The 19,380-nt window shown below is 49.0% G+C and overlaps 1 protein-coding gene across 2 annotated transcripts in view; it reads left to right on the top strand.

Moving 5' to 3' along the window:
- The window catches only part of SSH1 (slingshot protein phosphatase 1), a 34,159-nt gene that overhangs the window by 5,856 nt on the left and 8,923 nt on the right, over positions 1 to 19,380 (top strand). For both annotated transcript variants that reach the window (XM_036393326.1, XM_036393325.1), the window contains exons 3-10: positions 11,457 to 11,560; positions 13,274 to 13,338; positions 14,048 to 14,169; positions 15,848 to 15,916; positions 16,298 to 16,363; positions 17,535 to 17,729; positions 18,031 to 18,124; positions 19,164 to 19,292. In XM_036393326.1, coding sequence (XP_036249219.1) covers positions 11,457 to 11,560; positions 13,274 to 13,338; positions 14,048 to 14,169; positions 15,848 to 15,916; positions 16,298 to 16,363; positions 17,535 to 17,729; positions 18,031 to 18,124; positions 19,164 to 19,292 — 844 coding nt within the window. The remainder of the gene's footprint in view (positions 1 to 11,456; positions 11,561 to 13,273; positions 13,339 to 14,047; positions 14,170 to 15,847; positions 15,917 to 16,297; positions 16,364 to 17,534; positions 17,730 to 18,030; positions 18,125 to 19,163; positions 19,293 to 19,380) is intronic.

Below are 19,380 nucleotides of genomic sequence, written 5' to 3'. Positions count from 1 at the left end.
TCCACGACTGACCAGAGCCACCAGGAGTGTAGATGCACTTAAACCAGGCTTAAAGGCTGATGCTTTTCTCCTGGCTGTTGAAAAATGCTGCAGCACTGACGTTGGACACTGAGATCCCATGAGCTTCCTCTGTCCTGCAGTCTCCTGGGGCTGCTCTTCTGTATACGATTGTCAGGATAAGAATCTGGTAATTAAATAGCCAGACAGAGCTGGAGAATCAGATGGCTCTCACGAACAGCCTCTGCTGTCCTCAGGGGGAAACACTGCCAAGAGCTGCAGGAAATATGCAGACATAACTCAGATGATGAATGGAGCTCCTCTTGGTTTGGTGGGTTGATCCTGTCCCCTTCCCACTGGCTGCTGTCCCCTTCCCTGCTCTGCTTCGATCTGCTGAGACTCTGCCTGGTGCCCAGGGGGTGGCAGAGTTGTTCAACTTCATTGTGCTCTGAAAAATCCCTGCAGCATGGCCTGTGCTGGTGTTTGTGCCTCCTTCAATCCTGGTCTAGCCTTGGTGACAGCTGGGCTTTGTCCCACATGCCCTGAGCACAGGGGTCAGCAGTCCAGCCCCTGGCTCTGCAGACTTTGGAGATCTGAGGGTGAAGGGAAAGGAAGGATTGTTGGAAACACGTCCCCAGCGTGCTGCCAGCTCAAGCTGTGTCTCATCAATACAGGATGGCTGTGCTAGTACACATTTATGACATTATGTATTCATCTGCCTGCTGAACAATTATTTTTGTTCATTCCAAAACATTCCGGGCTTTTCTTTTGAGGTTGCATAGTTGGATCTGGTTCTATGAGCTATCTGATTGTTTTCTTGGAAGAACAGGTCTCTATCATGGTTTTGCACCCAGCCATGCCTTGCTGCTCCCTGATCATCCTTCCTTGTGGTTTCTGTCAGTCCAAAATGCTTTTCTTTCTCCCTGGAACAGCTTCTACCCCAGAACAGACCAAGGAGACATGCGTTAGGTTCAAAGATATTGCTGCTATCTGCATTTTCTTAGACATTAATCTGCTTTTAGCTCTGTTACCAAAAATTTTGTGGAAGCTTTAACAATATAACATCCACACTGCTCCAGGCAGCAGGCAGCCAGGGGTTTGTATTGCTCCCTGAGGGTAAAGAATCAGAGCAGAAGGAAAAATAAGAGATCTGAGAGCCCTGTTGGGCTCAGTGGAGCCAAAAGCTGCACGTCTGAGCTGTGTTATCAGTGTCTGCTCAAACCTTCCCTCCTGGATAAGCATCAGGGAGATGCTGTGGCTTGATCCCTTTTCCCCCTACTGGTGCAGTGCACCCACAGCACACCCAAATCTTTGTAAAATTGCTGTCAGGGCTAGGCCAAGCCCGTGGGAGGATGTGTTAGCCTAGGCTTAAGCACAGCCCTAAGTCCTCTGAGATCGAGTTCCGTGCGAGCCTCATGCCTGCGGTGCCTGTGGCCTTATCTCAGCCCCAGATCCTGCTGCTCCAGAGCAAACTCTGAGGAGATGCTATCAAGGAGGAGGCAGAGCAGAGCCCAGCTCTTTCCCAGCTGCCTGCTCTGGCACAGGGCTGGATGTGCAGTTTTTCCTTTTTGGTGTGACCCGGTTGATTCTCACTCCTGGCCGTGTGCTGGCTCTGTCACAGCGAGGCAGAGGAGATGTTGTACAACCCAGATCGCTCTGTGAGTGTTGGCTGATTCTCAGATGTGGTTGGCAAACACAGCAAGATAATCACTGGTTTTAATTACAAATATAAATAGGTTTGTTTAGCCAGTCATTCTGTAATCTTTGCCATTATTGGCTTTCCAATCACAGCCTGAATGCAGGGCTGGGTGAATGTTTTCAGGCACCTTCTGCAGAGATAGAGGTTGAACCACTGCAGAAGGCTTGGAAGTTAGTTATCTCCAGGCTCTGATCAAGCCTGAAAATGGTTATGCAAAGAATTGTTCTTGTTTGGCTCCTCTAAACCAAATTTTAAGAGCTGGCAAGAGCAGCTGTGGGAGGTAGAGGTTTACAGGGTAGGGCTTGTGTATATTTGCAGATCAGTGATCAACAGGAGGAGTCATTGGTGCAGACAAACTCCTAACAGAGCAACTGCAGGTTTAGATTGGATATCAGGAAAATTCCTTCATGGAAAGAGTTGTCAAGCATTGGAACAGAGTTCCCAGGACAGTGATGGACTCCTCATCCCTGGAGGAATTGAAAAGCTGTGTGGATCTGGCACTTGGGAACATGGTTTAGTGGTGGCCTTGGCAGAGCTGCAAGAACAGCAGGACTTGATCTTGGAAGTCTTTCCAACCTAAATAATTCCATGATCATCTCTCTGGCACACACCACAGGACACCATTGTATCTTATATCACATACGTATATATTTTACACACTTGATGGATATTTGATGTTTATTATATTTTAGTGCACCAAAATGATATTTTAACACCTTAATCCTTAATTTCTTTAGGGATTTAGGAGCGTGTTTTGCTGGAGCAGCACTGAGTGAACACCTTGTACCCACAGTTGTGTCCACAGTGCTGGGCAGGCACTCAGGGCAGGGGGGAACACGGGGGCAGCTGCCTTGAGGATTTATTTGTGGGGCCAGCAGCTCATTACAGCCTTGACAAGTCCTGCTGGCTGCAGACTGATTGTGTCCCGGGGAGCTGGTGGGAGATCTCGGGGCAGAAGTTGCTGACTTCATGAAGCGTTCAAAACAGGACGCTGAATCACATCCTGGCCGGCGGCAGCATCCTGCCTTAGCGTGCTCCGTACAATGGGGAGGCACCGGCCCAGCCCCCGGCCCTCGGGAGCTCTCAGCCCGGAGGTGTGGCCCTGGAAGCTCAGGAAGGTGTAATTAGACCTTTCCATTTTGTGGTGGGCTGTGTGTGGATGTTCAAAGGCCACAGAGCTGGGGAAACGTTCACTTATTTGACGCTTATTTAAGATCTGGCCTTTCCAGGAAATTGTTGCTGACTTGAAATTGAGCAATATGAGGAGTTTACTTGGACGTAGGTAGAGGAACAGCAGGGAGCTGCCAATTTAAAGATGTGATGATCAGACTCTTTTGGAATTGTATCTAAATCTTTTGGGTTTTTTTTTTTCTTCCACGAAACCTCAGCAGTTTGGCAGAACCCAAATCATGAGGCCCTATTATCAGAGGTGCTGGCTGTGCACTGAGCACTTGTTCCTGTAAAAGGCCAGTGTGGTCACTGTTTATTTAGGTGTTAGAGCTGGGTCAGAACAATATTTTGGTTTCAAATGCCTCTAGATTTTAAATATCTTAATCTTTGATAATTGTCTGCCAAGATCTGTGAGTCAGGCATTTCTCATACAGATCAGAGCTGTGTTCTGCCTGGCAAATACTCCTAAAATGTTTTTGGAATGGGGAATGGACATAACACCTTCCCAGGCCTGGTTTTAGTTCTAATGAAGAGTGTTGAGATTTCCTGAGAGCACTGATTTTTTTCCCAAACATTTACACATCCCTTTGCAGCATTTAAATCCCTGACACAGAATCACTTTACCACTGCACAAAAATAAGCCCAGATTTGAACAGATTAGGGTGCACATCACATCCACCAGTTGTTTAGGTTTATCTGGGATCAGGACTCTCCTCTGCAGGGCTTGTCTTCCCCCTCTGAAAATTTCAGTTTCTTGAAGAAATCCTTGCTGCAAGAACTGCTGGTGAAGGAAACCTTCATATCAGGGACCAAGTCAACCAGAAATGCAGAGAATGGGACAAAACGTCCCGTTCAGATTTCCCAAAAAGCTGCCAGGTTCCTTGTTTGTTCTGTCTGCCATCCAAATGGTCACATCCAACCGTGTCCAACACTTGCATCCCAGTGGAGACTGCTGCCCATGGCTTGGCATCTCCCTCCCAGCCCTGCAAAACATCCTGACCTCCAGCTGTCAGCTTCCCTCTGCAACACCACCCTGCTTGGAAAAGATGCCTTTGGAGTGGAGGGGGAAAAGAAGGATGATCCTGGGGTTTTTACCACCACTTTTCCATTGTCAGTGAGCTTTGCCCCTGCCTGGCACTCTCCTGATTTTGGGAATACTGGCTGTGTACCCTCAGGGGGTGCAGTCCAGTCAAACACTCGAGGTGTCAGGGCTGAGCCAGAACTTTTCTCACTCTGCTCTCACCGCGCGTGATCCGCCTGGATTTATTTTGTTTTGTTTTTTCCACATTACCAATGTGTCAAGTACTCCCTGGTCTCTGCTGCCTTTTTTGGAGCCGTTCTGAAACCTGGCAGCTCAGCTGGGTTTTTGGGTTGCTGTGCCACCAAGATTCCCAGCCATGCTTCCAATGCCATTGTCTGTGTCCTGGCTGACCTTCGCTCGCACCGCTCGGGAGCTGCTCCCTTAATCCTTCAAGCTGTTCCTCACCTGCCTTTTCTTTTCCAGCAGCGCCCTTGGAGAGTTTCCACTTGTTTCTCTGGGAGACACTGAGTGGGTGAAGTGGGGTGACTTAATAAAATAGTTTCAAGGATTAAAACAATGGGCTGACAGGAGGAATGCAGGAGGATGGGCCCATGTGCTGACAGCTTGGCTAGGGAGGAGGACAGGAGCAGGATCAGCTCCTGCCGGGAGCGTGGGGGGAGCTCTGCCTCTGGTGTGCCCTCCATGGTGGGCATCATCCCACCTCTCCTTCAGCTCAGACACTGCTCTGGGACAGCTCCAGGGCTTGTGGCCTGGCTCCCCCCTTACCTGTGGTCATGGAACAGCAATGGCAGGAACGTGGCAACACCCAGAACAGTGACTTATAGGAAAATACAGGGAGCCAGTGTTTTGGGAATAGTCAGACCACCAGGGAAATCCATATTGTTGCTGATGCTGGGATCTCTGTGTGTTCCCCTCTGCCAGCTGCTGCTTTCCCAAGCCTTGTTCTCCAAGTCCATGACTCCAGGTGAGGGTGAGCTGCTGTGTGGAGCAGCTCTGGCCAGCCCCCATGGCAGGGTGGGTGGCCCTGGGGTTGGCACAGCAGGCTGGGGACAGTCCAGGGCATGCACTGGGGACACCAGTGCTGGGGTGCTTGTAGGGTTAATACTCCTCTTCCTAGCATCTCCTGCAGGCTGAGGTTAGAGAGGATCTGGCCTGGCCTCCTGAGACAGTGACTGTCACCAAAATGCCATCGTGTTCCAGTGGGAATCTCAGAAATGCTCCTGGGGATTCAGAGCGAGTTCCAAGCCTATGGCGTAGCTGGGTGATGGCTGGGATCAGCCTCGTGCCTTTTTGAACTCTGCAATTAATGGGATGAGCAGAAAGGATTTCTTTTTCCTTGTGAAACAATCTCTTATTTTATTTGGCTTTTCACCATCCAAGTACTAGGGATTCCTAGAATTTTCTCATTCCTGGCTGTTTGGGAGCAGTTCTGTCAATTTACTTTGTGCAAGTCTGCTGGAATGGGGAATGATCCATGATCCTGCTCATTTGTTTGTTTCCCTCTTCCTGCCCTTTCTCTTGGAGGGTTTATCCCAGCTGCTCCAGGCTTGTCTGCAGGCACAGCCTGGATCCTGGGGTTGCCCCCAGGGTGGGATACTCAGAGCTGAGCTGGTTCTGCTCTGTGCAGATCTGGATCTGTGCTGGTCACCGCTCCAGCCCAGTGCATCCCAGGAGTGGCTGGAGGGACATCATCACCAGTCTATTTCTGTTGGGAAATTGGCTTTTGTGGGCTTCATGATTGATTTCATTTTTGTCTCTTTGCCCTTTGTGCCAGAGGAGCGTTTGTGTGTGAATGGCCTGCAGTGTCTGCAGCCCTGTCAGCATTCCTGCTGGGCTGTGGCCCACGATCCCCACGCCTCCAAGCCCAACAATGCACACTCACACTCCCCTTGCTCCCTGCTCTGCTGACAACAGCAAAGCCTGTTGAGGTTTTTGGTCTCCCCAACATCTCACTTCCTTCAGAATAGAGGGGAGAGATGTTTGCTCCTGCAGGGAGGCTTTACAACCAACACCCCCCAGCTGGAGCTGCTGCCTGACCCCTTCCAGCACAGAGATGCTCTGGCTGTATCTGAGGAAGGGGAGATGTTCTCCTTGTGAACCTGCAGCCCACATTTTGCTTTTCTTCCGGGGGTGACATGTCTTCAGCTCAGGAGGTCTGGGAATGATGCCTTTGGGTGTGGAAGTCATGGGTATGGAAAGAGCTTTCCTGCCTTGCATTTCTGGTAATAAAAACACCTCAATCCAAGTGGTCCTGAGCAGATGTCTCTGACCTTGCCAGGTGTTTTGGGTCTCTGCAGTCCTGACCACAGGTCAGTCTGTCAGCATATCCCAAATCCTACACATGTGCAAGAGCTCTTTGTTCTAAACCATCTTTGCAGTGTTGGAACTGGGCTTTTCCAGGTGCTGCTCCCTGGGGAGCACACTGCTCCTGTGGCAGCCCTGCTCCACGGGGGGCTGAGCTGGGATGGCTGTGCTGATATTCCCACCTCTGTTTGTCCCTTTAATCCTTGTGTGACACGGAGCAAAGGCCACTTGGACACACTTCATTAAGAGCAGGAGAAGGGACTTGCTGCTGCTGCTGCTGGTGTCCCTGGGGCTGTGCAGTGCCATGGGAAGGAGCAGCTGTGAAGTCCCTTTTTCCCCTCTGCTGTTTTGTGTTGCTCAGGGCCCTTCCAAAGGCCCCTCTGGTTATCAGGAAGTGTTATCAGATGTGCCTCTATCAGCCCAGAGCAAGCAGTGCCTCCGCCTTAACCGTCGGCTTTTTTGGGGAGCAGGAGCCACACAGCTGCTCTCAACTCTTCCTGTTTCTCTCCTTTCTCTTTGATGTGCTCCTGCCCAGCTTGGGTTGTGCTGCTGTTGTGGTGTGGCTGTGGGACAATGCCAGTCTCCTCTGCTCGCTGCAGTGTCCTGCCTAAAATCCACCCTTGGAATATGGAGGGTCTGGCTGGGCTATGGGAGCATCCAGCAGGGCTGGCTCACCCCTCTCCAGGGTTGGTTTTTGTTCTTTCTCAGTTGCCTTGAGGTGGCCAAGCTTGTTCCAGACCAAGCAGCAAAGGAGGGAAGAAAAAGGGAGAAAAAAAAAAAATCAGTTCTCTTCCTCCTTATCAACAGGGCTATAGAAAAGGGAAGTGTGTTCCATTCTGTGGTGCTCACAAGGCCTGTTTTTCCATCACCTTATCAGTTTGGAAATGTTTTGAGTAGAAGATGCCATGAAACCCAAAGAACTGGGAGGCATTACCATGTTTGCCTTTGTAAAATCATGACCAGTTTTGAGAGAAGTGAATATTCCTTTTCTTGTGGGAGTTGGGGTTTCTTTTCTTCCTTAAACACAGACCTGGTTGCAGGAGGCTGCTCACTCACCTCAGGCTTGCCTGGGTCTTCCCAGGAAAAGTGGCTTTCTTTCTCCAGACTCTGTTTGTGGATCTTTATTTTGAGATGAGTTCTGTAGCTATAAGATGTGTTAACAGAGTGTTTTCTTGTGTCCTGCAAGATGATTATGGCTTATGTGAGATTTCCCCATTAAAACATGAAACTCAGGCACATGAGGCATGCAAGGATTCCTCCTGGGACACCCCACAGCTGGAGCCACGATGGCAAAGCAAACTGCCTGGGGAAAGCTCTTGTGGGACTGGCATCTGCCTGCCCAGGAGCGTGAGCAGCTCTGTCTCTTTTCCCAAAACGCGGTGTTTGTACGGGATTGCTTTCTGGCATTCCTGGCCCCGGGGGGTGGCAGTTTGTACCGCCGGGAAGGCGCTGCCTATTGTGTTCCTCAGCCACTCCAAGTGGGGCTGATGTGTGTTGTAGCCACGCTCCTCTGGAGCTTTCCCAAAGGGGAAGAAATATTTCCTTTTCAAGTTGAGCAGCACGGAGCCAACGGATGGAGCAACAGCCTCTGGTGCCCTCTCAGGCAGGGCTGTGGCCAAGAGCACCCTGTCCTTGCCAGCCTCTGGGGGCAGCAGGGACTGTCACTGTCTGTACCCTCCTCCTGACACTCCTGGCATTTCCCAGATGTTGGAAGTGTTGGTTTTTCCCTCTTTTGGGGTAATAATTTCCTGTGTTTGGTAAGCCGAGGTCAAGGAGTGGGAGGAGAGCTGGCCTGCAGCTGTATTGGAGCATCAGGGTCCTGGGGCTGTGAGTGGGCTCTGTGTTTATTCGAGAGCCTGAAGTGACTCCTTGTAAAGAAGTTGTGCTGGTCAGGATTCCTGGAAGGGCATCCAGGGATTGGGTGGTTTCTGTGGTGTGTGCCAGTCAAACTGGGTGAAAACTGGCTGAGAATGCACAGAGAGCTCCTCATTCCCCTGGTCAGGCTGGTGGAACCTGAGTGGCCTTATAGTGTGTAGGCCTGCAGAAAGAATTGGGGTTTGTGAGGAACAAATATTCAGGGAATTCAGTGCTCCCCATCCCCTAACACACAAACACCGAGCACCTGAGAGACTCCTTGTCCAGCAGGAGCTCAGGAATGGCTCTGAAAATCCAACGGGGGAGCTGTACACTGAGGGAAGGACCATTTAAATTTCCTGTATCTGTATTGAAGCATTGCTTTAACTGTAAAGGAACGATCAGGCACCAGTCCCTGGGATGCTTTTCCTCTCGTCTGTCCCTCCCAGGGAATGTGGACTTCCCGCAGGCAGGGGCTGTGTGGGTGCTGATAGGAGCCTCTGGAGCACGAGGGGGGAAGCAAACAAACAAACAAGTCTGGAGGAGGGAAACGATTAGCCGAGCCTCAGCTGCTTGTTTCCCCTCTTGAATGGCTCTTTCATCAGGATGTGTTGGGACAAGTGCTTTTTCAAGGCAGGATATCAGTGGAAGACACAGTGTTCCCTAAAAGCCATCCAGTTCCCGGGGAGCATCGGCAGCCGCGATTCCTCTGCTCCACACAGAAAATACGCTTGACCTTTTCTTTGCCATCTGCTGGTTTTGGTTTTTTGTTTTTTTTGGTTTTTTTTTTTTTTTTTTTTTTTTTAATGGGTTTAAAAGCAAAAGTATGTGAGTTTTCCAGCTGGTTATGAATCTTTTCGATTTTGCTGACTTCTGTCTGACGCTGGGGCCACCACGATGCTGCCGCTGTGCAAAGAAAACCAGCCCGAATTAGTATGTATGGGTTGTGCTTCGGGGCATCTGTCACCCCTGCCGAGGGGCAGAGAGGATGGGGATGTTCTTTAATGCCAGGATTTGGGTGCTCTTTAGGAGTTTAAAAGAAAAAAAAAAAAAAAAGCTCGGAGTTTGTTGTTTACTGGGATTGCAGGATTTACAAGGGAGTTGTGCCTTGCCTTTCTCACTGAGCTGTGCCCAGAGCAGTTGTGAGAAGTGGCAGAGCGCAGACAGTTCCCGGAGCGGAGATAAGGGCTGGGCTTGGGTAACGTTGTTGTTACAATGTGGTGTAAACTGTGAGCAAAGAGGCGTTTGGGTGTGTTCCCTGTGCCTGGCACCGTGCTGGGCACATGGAAACCGGAGCTGGTGTGGAGATGGGCAGCGCTGGGGGTACGGGAGGGTTTGTGCAGGGTAGGAACGGGGATCTCAGTGGGAATGGAAACCTTGCTCTCAGCAGGCTCCTGGCTTGGCTTTCTGGTTCATTTCCACGCACATGGATACACGGGAACAAATATTTTGCTCTGTGAATTGTCCTTTTCCTGGACCACTCTGCTCCAGCAGCACAGCTTTCCCTTTTGCCTGCAACTGGGAATATTCTGCTTTATTGTCACAGATTTCCTGACTGCAGGAGAGGAGAACATCTGTCAAGATGTATCATCAGAGCAGGAGATCCTGATAACTTTGGGAAGGAGCTCTGCTTTTTCCAAGGTTTTTCCTGCTGTAGAAATCCTAGGCAGTACTTTGAGATCAAAGATCCTTTGGGGTAAAACACTGGAGTAAAATATCCTATTTCAGGATATTTTTTTGCTTTCCCAAAGAAATTTTCCCCCAGATTCTCAGGGTGGGAATGCTGTGAATTATCTCCTGGTGCATGATCTAAGCATTCCCTGCCTCTTGGAAGTGCTGAATATCCCATACATTGTGTGGGGGTCGCTGCCTTTGTGTCACTTCTGGCCTTTTTTAACGCTTTCCTGTGAGGTCTGGGGTGAAAAGGAAACAAGGCTCTTCCTGGCTGGCTCTTGGAAGGAGCCACATTCCCATTTGTTCCCATTTGCAGCCGTGGGTGCCGTTATCCTGAGCCAGGCTGAGCTCGGATCCTGCTCACACCCAGCCAGTGAGGTGAGGGGGGAGTGCTGGAACCCTGTGGGAATGGAGGTGGAGAATTGTTGGAATTAGAGTGTTCTTCTCCTGCTGTGCTTTACTGATCTTGTGGAGCCTGAAGTTCAGGCAAAAATTTTAGTTCACTTTTTAAAAGCAACTGAAATCTCTAATTTAAACCTGATCCATATTTTTCTGGGGAATTCTTGAAATTCAGTGGAACAGGAGGAAGCTTTTCCTGGGAACTTGGACTGTGTTCTTAAGAAGTTAAAAAATCTGAAATGACGTGAATTTCATGTCTGTCCTCACAAAAATGCTGAGGTAGAACAGAGCATTGGGAGCATTACCACTCACTCCTGCCCCAAGGCAAAGACCATGGATAAAATATGGAATAGATGAGTGCTGGGAGCAGTGACTCCAGTGGGATCATTTGCTGGAGCATAAGGAGCTCCTGTGTAGCACAGTCTCATAATGGAGCATTTCTGCTTAGTGGATGCAGACAGTAATTGATGGTGATCTATGGCTGCAAGCGTGGGGTGGTGGAAAGTTGGGCTTTGGAGCAACAGCTGGCTCTTGTGCTGTTTGGGGAGCAGAGCAAACACATCCCAAGCAATTCCTGTGCAGCTGAAAGGTGTCTCAGGAGACAGGGATTTCCAGCTATGTGGGAAATGCAGCTTCACTGCTTCTGGCCAAAGCTGCTTCTGAAGGATTTCCAGGTTCTCATGTGAAATCTGACTGTGACAGTGCTGTTCTACCTTCTCCTCCTTTATGCTCCTGGGTGTCATTTCCCTCTGGAAATGTCACTGTGTTTGCCCAGACTCTATCCCAGGATGCTGATCCAGCCACAGCACAGCCAAACCTCTGCTCTTGTGCTGGTTGTTTTTCCCTGAGGGTCCAGAGCTGTGTCCTTTCCCTTGGGATGTGCAGCTTCCATCTCCCTTCCCCTTTAAATCTACACAGTTGCAGGTTCTTGTTTTTGCATTCCAGAGAAATGTCAAGAACTGCAATCAGCAGGAAGTGATGGGCTCAGAACCTGCTCTCCAGTCCATTGCAGGTCTCAGCCTGTAAAAAGTCCAACCCTTTGCTTCTTTTGAGTTGCAGAATTCTAGAATCAAGTGATAAAGTCATTTCCAGCCCATGACAGCTCAGGCAAGTATCTCCTGCAGGGGCCAAGTAATAAAACAGTGCTGGAAAATGACAGATGAATAATCCATGAATAATCCCAGAGTCATGCTGTGCAAGTGGCTGTGGCAAAATCCTACTATTTTAGTGAGGAAATCACTTCCTTTCCCAGATGTGCACATTTTGCTGCTCTTTCCTTTCAGCTGACTCCTGTGTGTTTTGTTTTTTATTTTCCAGCCTCAGTGAGAGCTTTTTCATGGTGAAAGGTGCAGCTCTTTTCTTACAGCAAGGAAACAGCTCCCAGGGCCAGAGAAGCCTCCAGCACCCCCACAAGCATGCAGGTAATGATTCAATCCCCTCTGGAGATCCTTTTTCCCTCTCATCCAAAGGGACAGGCTGATGGCACAGGTGGGTGACACCCCAGCTTGTCCTGGTGAGCCTTGTACAACCTGCTGAACAAACCCAGGGTTTCAAATTCCTGAGTTTTTTATTGGGATCATTGAGTTTTGGTTTAAACTTTTATCATTCTCTTGGAACTGTGACTGGAATAGAAACTTCTTCTCTGTGAAAACCATGGCATTTTGCATGGCTTTCTTCAGGCAGGGAAGCCTGTGCAGCCAGAAGGGCTGTGTGGAATATCTCTCCATTTCCCTCAGCCACAGAGGAGGAAATGTCACTTGTGCTTCAGTGAGTTAATCTCTGCCTCCCCTTTGGCTTGTGGCAGGGCTGAGTCACAGAGCTCAGCACCCCTTGGGCACTTGGGGATGTCCTGGACATTCCTCCAGGGGCTCTCCCAGCCTCCAGTCATCTGAAGCTTGGGACTTTTTGCTTTGGAACTTCCTGTTGCTGGTTTTGTCTGGATGTTGCTGGTCAGATTAAGGGATGTTTGATCAGGATTTGGGTATCTGGACAGATGTACATTTGATAGCTGCTCATATCCTGGTTTCAGGAAAACCCCCTTTCCTGTCAGCTCACCACAATCTGTTGGAGTTTATCGTGGTTTAAGAACAGACTGTCCTGCTTCCCCCAGGCCCTTCCAGTTGCCAGCTGGTGGGAAGAAATGGCAGGGAGTGGTGTGGTGAGTGTACACAGAGATTTGGATGCAGATAAGGGCATCCAGGGAACTTGATTCTGCTTCCCCAGAGTTTACACCCTCTGCCTTTGGCACTTTGGGAATAGGTGGGTACTGGGCAAGAAGAACTGGGATTTTGGGGCATTTTGAGGGCAGGAGCCTGTGGGAAAGGCACAGTGTGGTACTGTGTGGTGCTGCTTAGCAAACACTCCAGCACAAAGGGGGTGTTTGAGTGCCAAGCTTGGCTTTGGGTTTCTTTAACTGTCAGCAATTCCACATACCCAGCAAACAGCCTACGGAAGGAATTTTATCTCCCATGGAAAGTTATGAGTGCATTACTGAGTTATTAGATGGGAACTTGGTTTGTTTTCCTGTAGATTCCTTGTTCCTTTCGTCTGCTTTCCCCAAACAGAAATGTACCCACAGGACTGGAGCTGAGGGGACTCAGTGCACGAGCAGAACTTGGAGACAGAAGGGCTCCATCACCCAAGCCAGGCCATTGCTGCAGCCCTTCCCTCTGGAGGTCACTCATGCTCAGTCACACCCTCTGTAGGGCTGGTGGAGCTGATCCCACCATGCTGGGAGTGATTCACTGCTCAAAGTTGTTCTTTTCTCCTTTGTTCCTGTTTCTTTAATCAGAGTTTTTCCTTCTCTTCTTCCTCACCTGTTCTCATGGCCAAACCTTTCTGTCCTCTCTAGGGTGCTGTGACAGGAAGAGAAATCCTCTCTTGTGCCAGGCACTGGTGGTTTCAATTGATTTGGTGGCTTCCAAATTCTGTAAGGTTGGGTTCTCACCCATCCAGGGAATGCCCATCCAAGAATCTCATTGCTCTTAGTGCTGTCTGGGACAGCAAAGCTAATTGACCTCCTTAATTAGTATTGTTTTGACTCAAAACCATCTAATTTCTTTAAAGGTCAAGACTCTGCTGATTCCTAGTGCAGCAGGAGCCCCTTTGTGATGATTGCTGTGCTTTCTGTGCAGGTGACTTGCCCCAGCACCTCCAGGTGATGATCAACCTCCTGCGCTGCGAGGACAGGATCAAACTGGTAAGGACAGGTGCATTTTCCTGCTCTCTTTTCTCTTGGAAGTGTTTGCAACAGACCTGTAGAGGAGCAGGAAAAGCATTGGCAAATCCTGGATTTCAGAGCTGCTTTAACTCTGTGCTGGTTTCCAGCCCTACCCCCTTTTCCTGACCACTCCTGTTGTCATGGTCCTTGTGTCCAGGTGTGAGTTGGCTCAGGGAGCTGCTCTGCCTGAAATGTGTTGTGTTAGATTTCATTTTCCATCCAGCTGACAAACAGTAATGCAGGAGGAGAGACAGGACCTTGCTGATTCTCTTGGACACTTTTAAGTCAGCCTTGAAATTGCTTGCATCAGCTGGGCTGGGCTTTCTTTTGAAGAAATCTGCAGATAAAAATCTGCTGTAAAAGTCACTTCTCTGCAGAGAAGTTGATGCCAGTTGTGCCTCCTGCAGGACTGAGCTATTTCAGTGAAGGTTTGGGTGTGGAAGAAGCCTGCCTGTTTTCAGTTCAGTGCATGACCAGTATTTTAGCACTTCTGCTTGAAACTTCAGAGCAAACCTTTGGGTTACATTTTGTAGCGTTTCCCCAACCTGTAATCTCAGCTCATCTTCCCCTCACCAAAACAGCAACAAGCCTTGCTGTATCTTCCATACTGCACTAAATAAAGCTTTTGGGGGTAGTCAGACCTTGCAAAGCCCTGTGGCAGCACTAATGAGGCAGAGGGGCTTTGCAGGCCGTGCGTTTGGAGAGCGTGTGGAGCGACCGCGTGCGCTACATGGTGGTGGTGTACAGCAACGGGCGGCAGGACACCGAGGAGAACATCCTGCTGGGAGTGGACTTCTCCAGCAAGGAGAGGTAGGTCTGAGCTGGCAGCCAGGCAGGATGGGCTCTCTGGCAGCACCAAACTGTCCCTGAGCAGGTGGGTTACCTGCATCTGCAGATTGCAGCGAGGGAAAGGACACAGGGATTGTCACAGACACATTTTATGGAAAATCCTTTCCTTAGGATTTTTTTCTCCTGAGAAGCTGAGAGGCCTCAGGAGCAAAATGTAAACAATGGTTATCTGCTGCTGTGGAATGCAACAGGTGCATCTGTGATTGGTCTCATGTGGTTGTTTCTAATTAATGGCCAATCACAGCCCAGCTGTCCAGACTGTCTCGGTCAGTCACAAGCCTTTGTTATCATTCCTTTTCTATTCTTAGCTGGCCTTCTGATGAAATCCTTTCTTCTATTCTTTTAGTATAGTTTTAATATAATATAGATCATAAAATAATAAATCAAGCCTTCTGAAACATGGAGTCAGATCCTCATCTCTTCCCCCATCCTAAGACCCCTGCAAACACCATCACAGGGGATGAGTCTCTTTCAGCCTCTGTGGAATCAAAGGCTGTGGCATCCACCTCACCAGTGGGAGTTTGCTGCCTGTTCCCTACAAAATGCTCTTGCAGACACATTTGCAAAACTGGAACTCATTCTCTCCCCCAGACTCCAGTGTGTTGATGGAATGATGCAATGGAGCTGCTTTTGTAGTAGCTTTGTTGCCAAATAACGTCAAAAAACAATACTGCAGAAGTGGCTCCAAAACCAACAAACAACTGTGTCAGCAACGAGCTGTTCCTTTTGTCTGACTGATAAGAGCACACAGTATTTGGAAAAGCAAGTGAAATATTTTGTTATTGCAGCCTCTCTCAGATTATTCCAGTTCTGGTGAGTAAACCAAGGCAGAAAAGCTCTTGGCTCAGGGAGAAGGGGCTGGTTTGGCAGAACTGGAGTCAGGGGCTGGAGCTGCCAGGCTGTTGTGTGTGTTCTCCCAGGATTTAACAAGCTGCCTTGTCCTTGTGGTGCAGCCTCTGTGAGTTTTGTTTCATTCTGGAAAACCTTAGTGGTGGTTTCCCCTGGAAGGTGGGAAGGGGAAGCTCTGTACAGCAGAGGGATCTGTAGGGAAGCTCCCAGCCTTGTCAGATTATTGTCATTGGCTTTGATGCTGCCTCTGTTCTGCTCTGAAATTCCCATGTGGCATTCCCTTGGTGTGCCACAGCAGGGGAGGTTTGCCATGTCACCCTCCACTCTGAAACAGCCTTACATTAATTGGCTCCTGGTGATTATTGATGTGAGGCAAGAGGAAGGATGGAGTTCTGTTGCTGTCTGCATCCCAATTTCCTTTAAAACCTGAATATCTCAGTAGCTTAATTATTTATGGCTGGAAGTTCCTGGCCTTCATTATAGCAGGGTTTTCTTGCCAGATTGCCTGTCTGAACTGAAAGTGTTCTTTTGGGTCAGATAAACCCCTAAAATCCATTTTCATCTGTTCCACCTGTTAGAGTGATCCCATGGAGCAATCACCACGAGTTATCACCTTGTCAGACCTTCAGACTCCAGCTTCCAGTTTTATTTAATGGCCTGAAATATTACAAGAGATTACTAGAGCAAGGCTTGAGGATTTTAAAATTTAAAGAGTATTAATAATTTAGGCTATTGGCATGACCACATTGTGGCCTATATTTAACTTCCTGTCTCACCATCTCTCTTCCAGTAAAAGCTGCACTATAGGAATGGTTCTTCGCCTGTGGAGTGATACTAAAATCCATCTGGATGGGGATGGGTAAGAAACCACATTGAAAGGATAAATGTGAATGTCCTTCCCTACCTGGGGGCTGCTCTGGGAGAGATTCTCCATCACCTTGCAAATGAAGTGCCCATTTTGGATTCATGGCTGCAGAGTCCTCTTATTCAGACAGTGAGTTCTTGTCTTGCTGCCCTCACACTGCTCCTGTGGTTCCAGGGAATGCTCTGAAACCCCACTGAGGACTGGAGCTCCCCTTCCTGGCAGCCTCTTGCCATTCATACTTGGGAGGTTGGAAAATCAGTGAGAGAAATTCTCATCCTGATTCTTTTGGCCTTTGTGTGCAGTGGCTGTTTGTGGAGGGCAGGTTGGGGTGCAGAGAAAAGCAGTTTTTGACTCAATTTTCCCTCTCTCCATCAGTGGCTTCAGCGTGAGCACTGCAGGGAGGATGCACATCTTCAAACCTGTGTCAGTGCAAGCCATGTGGTACGTGAGGGGTGGGCTCAGGGAGACACTCTCCTTTCTGTCAGTAAATATTTTAAAAAATCAGCTGCATTTTAGCCTTCTCCACAATGGGTATTTAGTGAGCTGCAGCAGAGATCTGCTTCCCTGTGTCAGCAGAGGGGCTGTGGGAATCCTGATCCCAAAGCAGGATCTGCTGCTTCAGTTCAGAGCAGCTCTGTGTCCTTCAGCATGGGGGAAGTGGCACCAGGGAGATGAATAAATATGAAAGATGAGCTCGAATTCCAAGAATTTCCTCTCTCTGCATGTTTTTCTCACTGGCTGACAGAGGAGGTTCAGGGCCCATTGCCAGCCTGTGGCATTCCCAGTGTCCTGCCCCATTCCTGGGGTTCCTGCAGCCCCAGGTGTCCATTCCCCTTCCAGCTCCTGCCACCCCTCCCCTGTGCAGGGATTCCAAACCCCTGAGCCAGCAAATTCCTCCCTGAAGAGGCTGCTCCACATGGAACTGCATCTCCCTCTGCCTGGGCAATGCTGTGTCCCCTTGGAGCCTGGAGAGATTCCTGTCCCTGCAGCATCTCCTAGGGAGGAGATACAGCTGTGCAGCAGGATGTTGTGCTGGGGATGGTTTGGTACAAAAACAAACAAATCTCCTGTTCCTGTCAGTTTTGAATTTGGCCCCTTCTGTTGCCAGCCTTGGATGTGGTTGATGTGTTCAGTGCAACAACTTCAGAGTAGAGCCTTAAAGAAAGGAAAAATTGAGGAGGGAAGAAAGGAAAAAGTAATGTTAGGATTTGCAAAAACAAATGACCCAATCTGGGCCCTGTCCCTGGAGCCTGTCAGGGGCCAGGAATGCTGGTAAATATGCATCAGGCTCCTTGCTGGAGGTGGTTGGAAAATTGTCCCTGTTCTTTATCTTCCTTTGGCTGTACAAGTTGGTTCATTATTAGATCCCAGAGCGACTTGTGCCTCCTTCTTCCCTATTAATTAGGAGAAGATTTCAGCCCCTGCCTCAGCCCTGCTGTGAGAAGCCCCCAAGGTGCAGTTTGTGCCTCTTTGAGCTCTGGCACCATAAATTTCCTGCTTTCAAAGAGCAAACTGCAACAACTAAAGCTGAAAATCACTTTTCTCTATGAAACTCTCTCAGCTCCTGCTTTGTCTGCTCACAGCTGCCCAAATCTCTTCTCCCACCGTGCAGGTCTGCTTTACAGATCCTCCACAAAGCCTGTGAAGTTGCCAGGAGGTACAACTACTTCCCAGGGGGGGTGGCCTTGGTGTGGGCCACCTACTACGAGAGCTGCATCAGCTCGGAGCAGAGCTGCATCAACGAGTGGAACGCCATGCAGGACCTGGAGTCCACCCGCCCCGACTCCCCCGCCCTCTTTGTTGACAAGTCAGTGCAGCATTTTATTTGGGAAAGTTTTCTTGGCTCATGAAGGAAATCTTCCCTTCTCCCTGTTCTTCCTGACCTGGTTCTTTTCTGGGGCTACAAAAGAGAATTTGTGTGAAATAATCAGACCCGAAACTTTAGCTTGTGATATAATGTATAAGCACCAACAAACCGCTTTTTTTCTTTTTTTTTTCTATGATTCCCATAAAGATTCCCTTTAAACCAAGCCTTTCCCCTCAGTCCTCAGTGCTGTGCAGGTGCTGCCAGCCTGGATTCATCCTCTCCTCTTCCTGTTCCTCCCCAGGCCGACAGAAAGGGAACGAACGGAGCGGCTCATTAAAGCCAAGCTCCGGAGCATCATGACCAGCAAGGACCTGGAAAATGTGACTTCCAAGGAGGTAAATACAAAAAATTCTCACTCTTCTTCTTCCTGCCAGACTCCCTCTCTAGAGAGTGGTGAGCAGGCACCAGATGCCTGGGTGTCCCTGGCTTTGGAATGTGCATTTCAACCGTTCTGTAAAGGCTCTGCTCTGGCTTTGCTGCACCTCCCTCCTGAGAAATCAGGATAATCCCAGCATCACAACTGTCTGTCAGGACCTCAGTAACAGCTGTGTGACTTTCAAATTAGATTTGAAGGTTTTATTTCCTTTTTTTTTTTCCTGGACAAATGTCAGAGGACCTTGCAGACAGCATTTTGCTGGTGAGTTTATGGATGGAAAATCACAAATCAAGACTAGAGCTCATTGGGATCCATCCCCCAGGCTGGTGTAATCCATCCACCCACGGTGCAGACGTGATCAGAATGGGAATGGTTCTTTTTGGGGTGGTTTTTGGTTTTTAAGGCAGGTTATTAACATGCAGGTGGTAGGAGGAAGCTGAGAACGTGTCTGTCTGTGGATGTGTTCACTCCTCCTGCAGACAAGCTCTTGTTCTTTATCTCTCAAATTACTATTTTTAAGGAGCAGGTACCCCAAAATACTTTTTTTCCCCTCAGGTGTTATCTGAAGCTTTATTTACAGCTCCTTAGTTTGGGGATTTAGGATACCAGGATGCCAGGGCAAAGGACAGTGGTTTTAAACTGTCAGAGGGGAGGGATAGATGGGATATTGGGAAGGAATCCTGCCTGGTGAGGGGCTGGGATGGAATTCCCAGAAAAGCTGGAATCCCTGGAAGTGTCCAAGGCCAGGTTGGACAGGGCTTGGAGCAGCCTGGGATTGTGGAAGGTGTGGAATGAGATGAGCTTTAAGCTCCCTTCCCACACAAACCATTCTGGGATAATTGGAGAGATGCCACATGCTGAAATTCCTGGTCTCCAGAAGGCTGAGTCCCTGTTGCTGTTTTTAATGAAAAAGTGAAAAGTGTTCTGCAGGGAAGTGCCCACAAATATTTGTGTTGGACACCAAGATTCCAATGCCATCCTTTGTGTTTGCTCTGCAGATCCGAAATGAGCTGGAGAAACACATGAACTGCAACTTGAAGGAATTCAAGGAATTTATAGACAATGAGATGCTGCTGATCCTGGGTCAGATGGACAAACCATCCCTGATTTTTGATCATTTGTACCTGGTGAGTGGCAGGAGCTCCAGGAGAGCTCTGCTGTGCTGTGTCCAATCCTTTGCCACTAGATGGTACTCCAGGCAAAACCAGGCTCTGC

This window comes from Molothrus ater, chromosome 18 (assembly GCF_012460135.2).
Source record: "Molothrus ater isolate BHLD 08-10-18 breed brown headed cowbird chromosome 18, BPBGC_Mater_1.1, whole genome shotgun sequence".
Lineage (NCBI taxonomy): Eukaryota > Metazoa > Chordata > Aves > Passeriformes > Icteridae > Molothrus > Molothrus ater.
The sequence above is the reverse complement of the archived record's forward strand: the minus strand, read 5'-3'. Positions and strand labels throughout refer to the sequence as shown.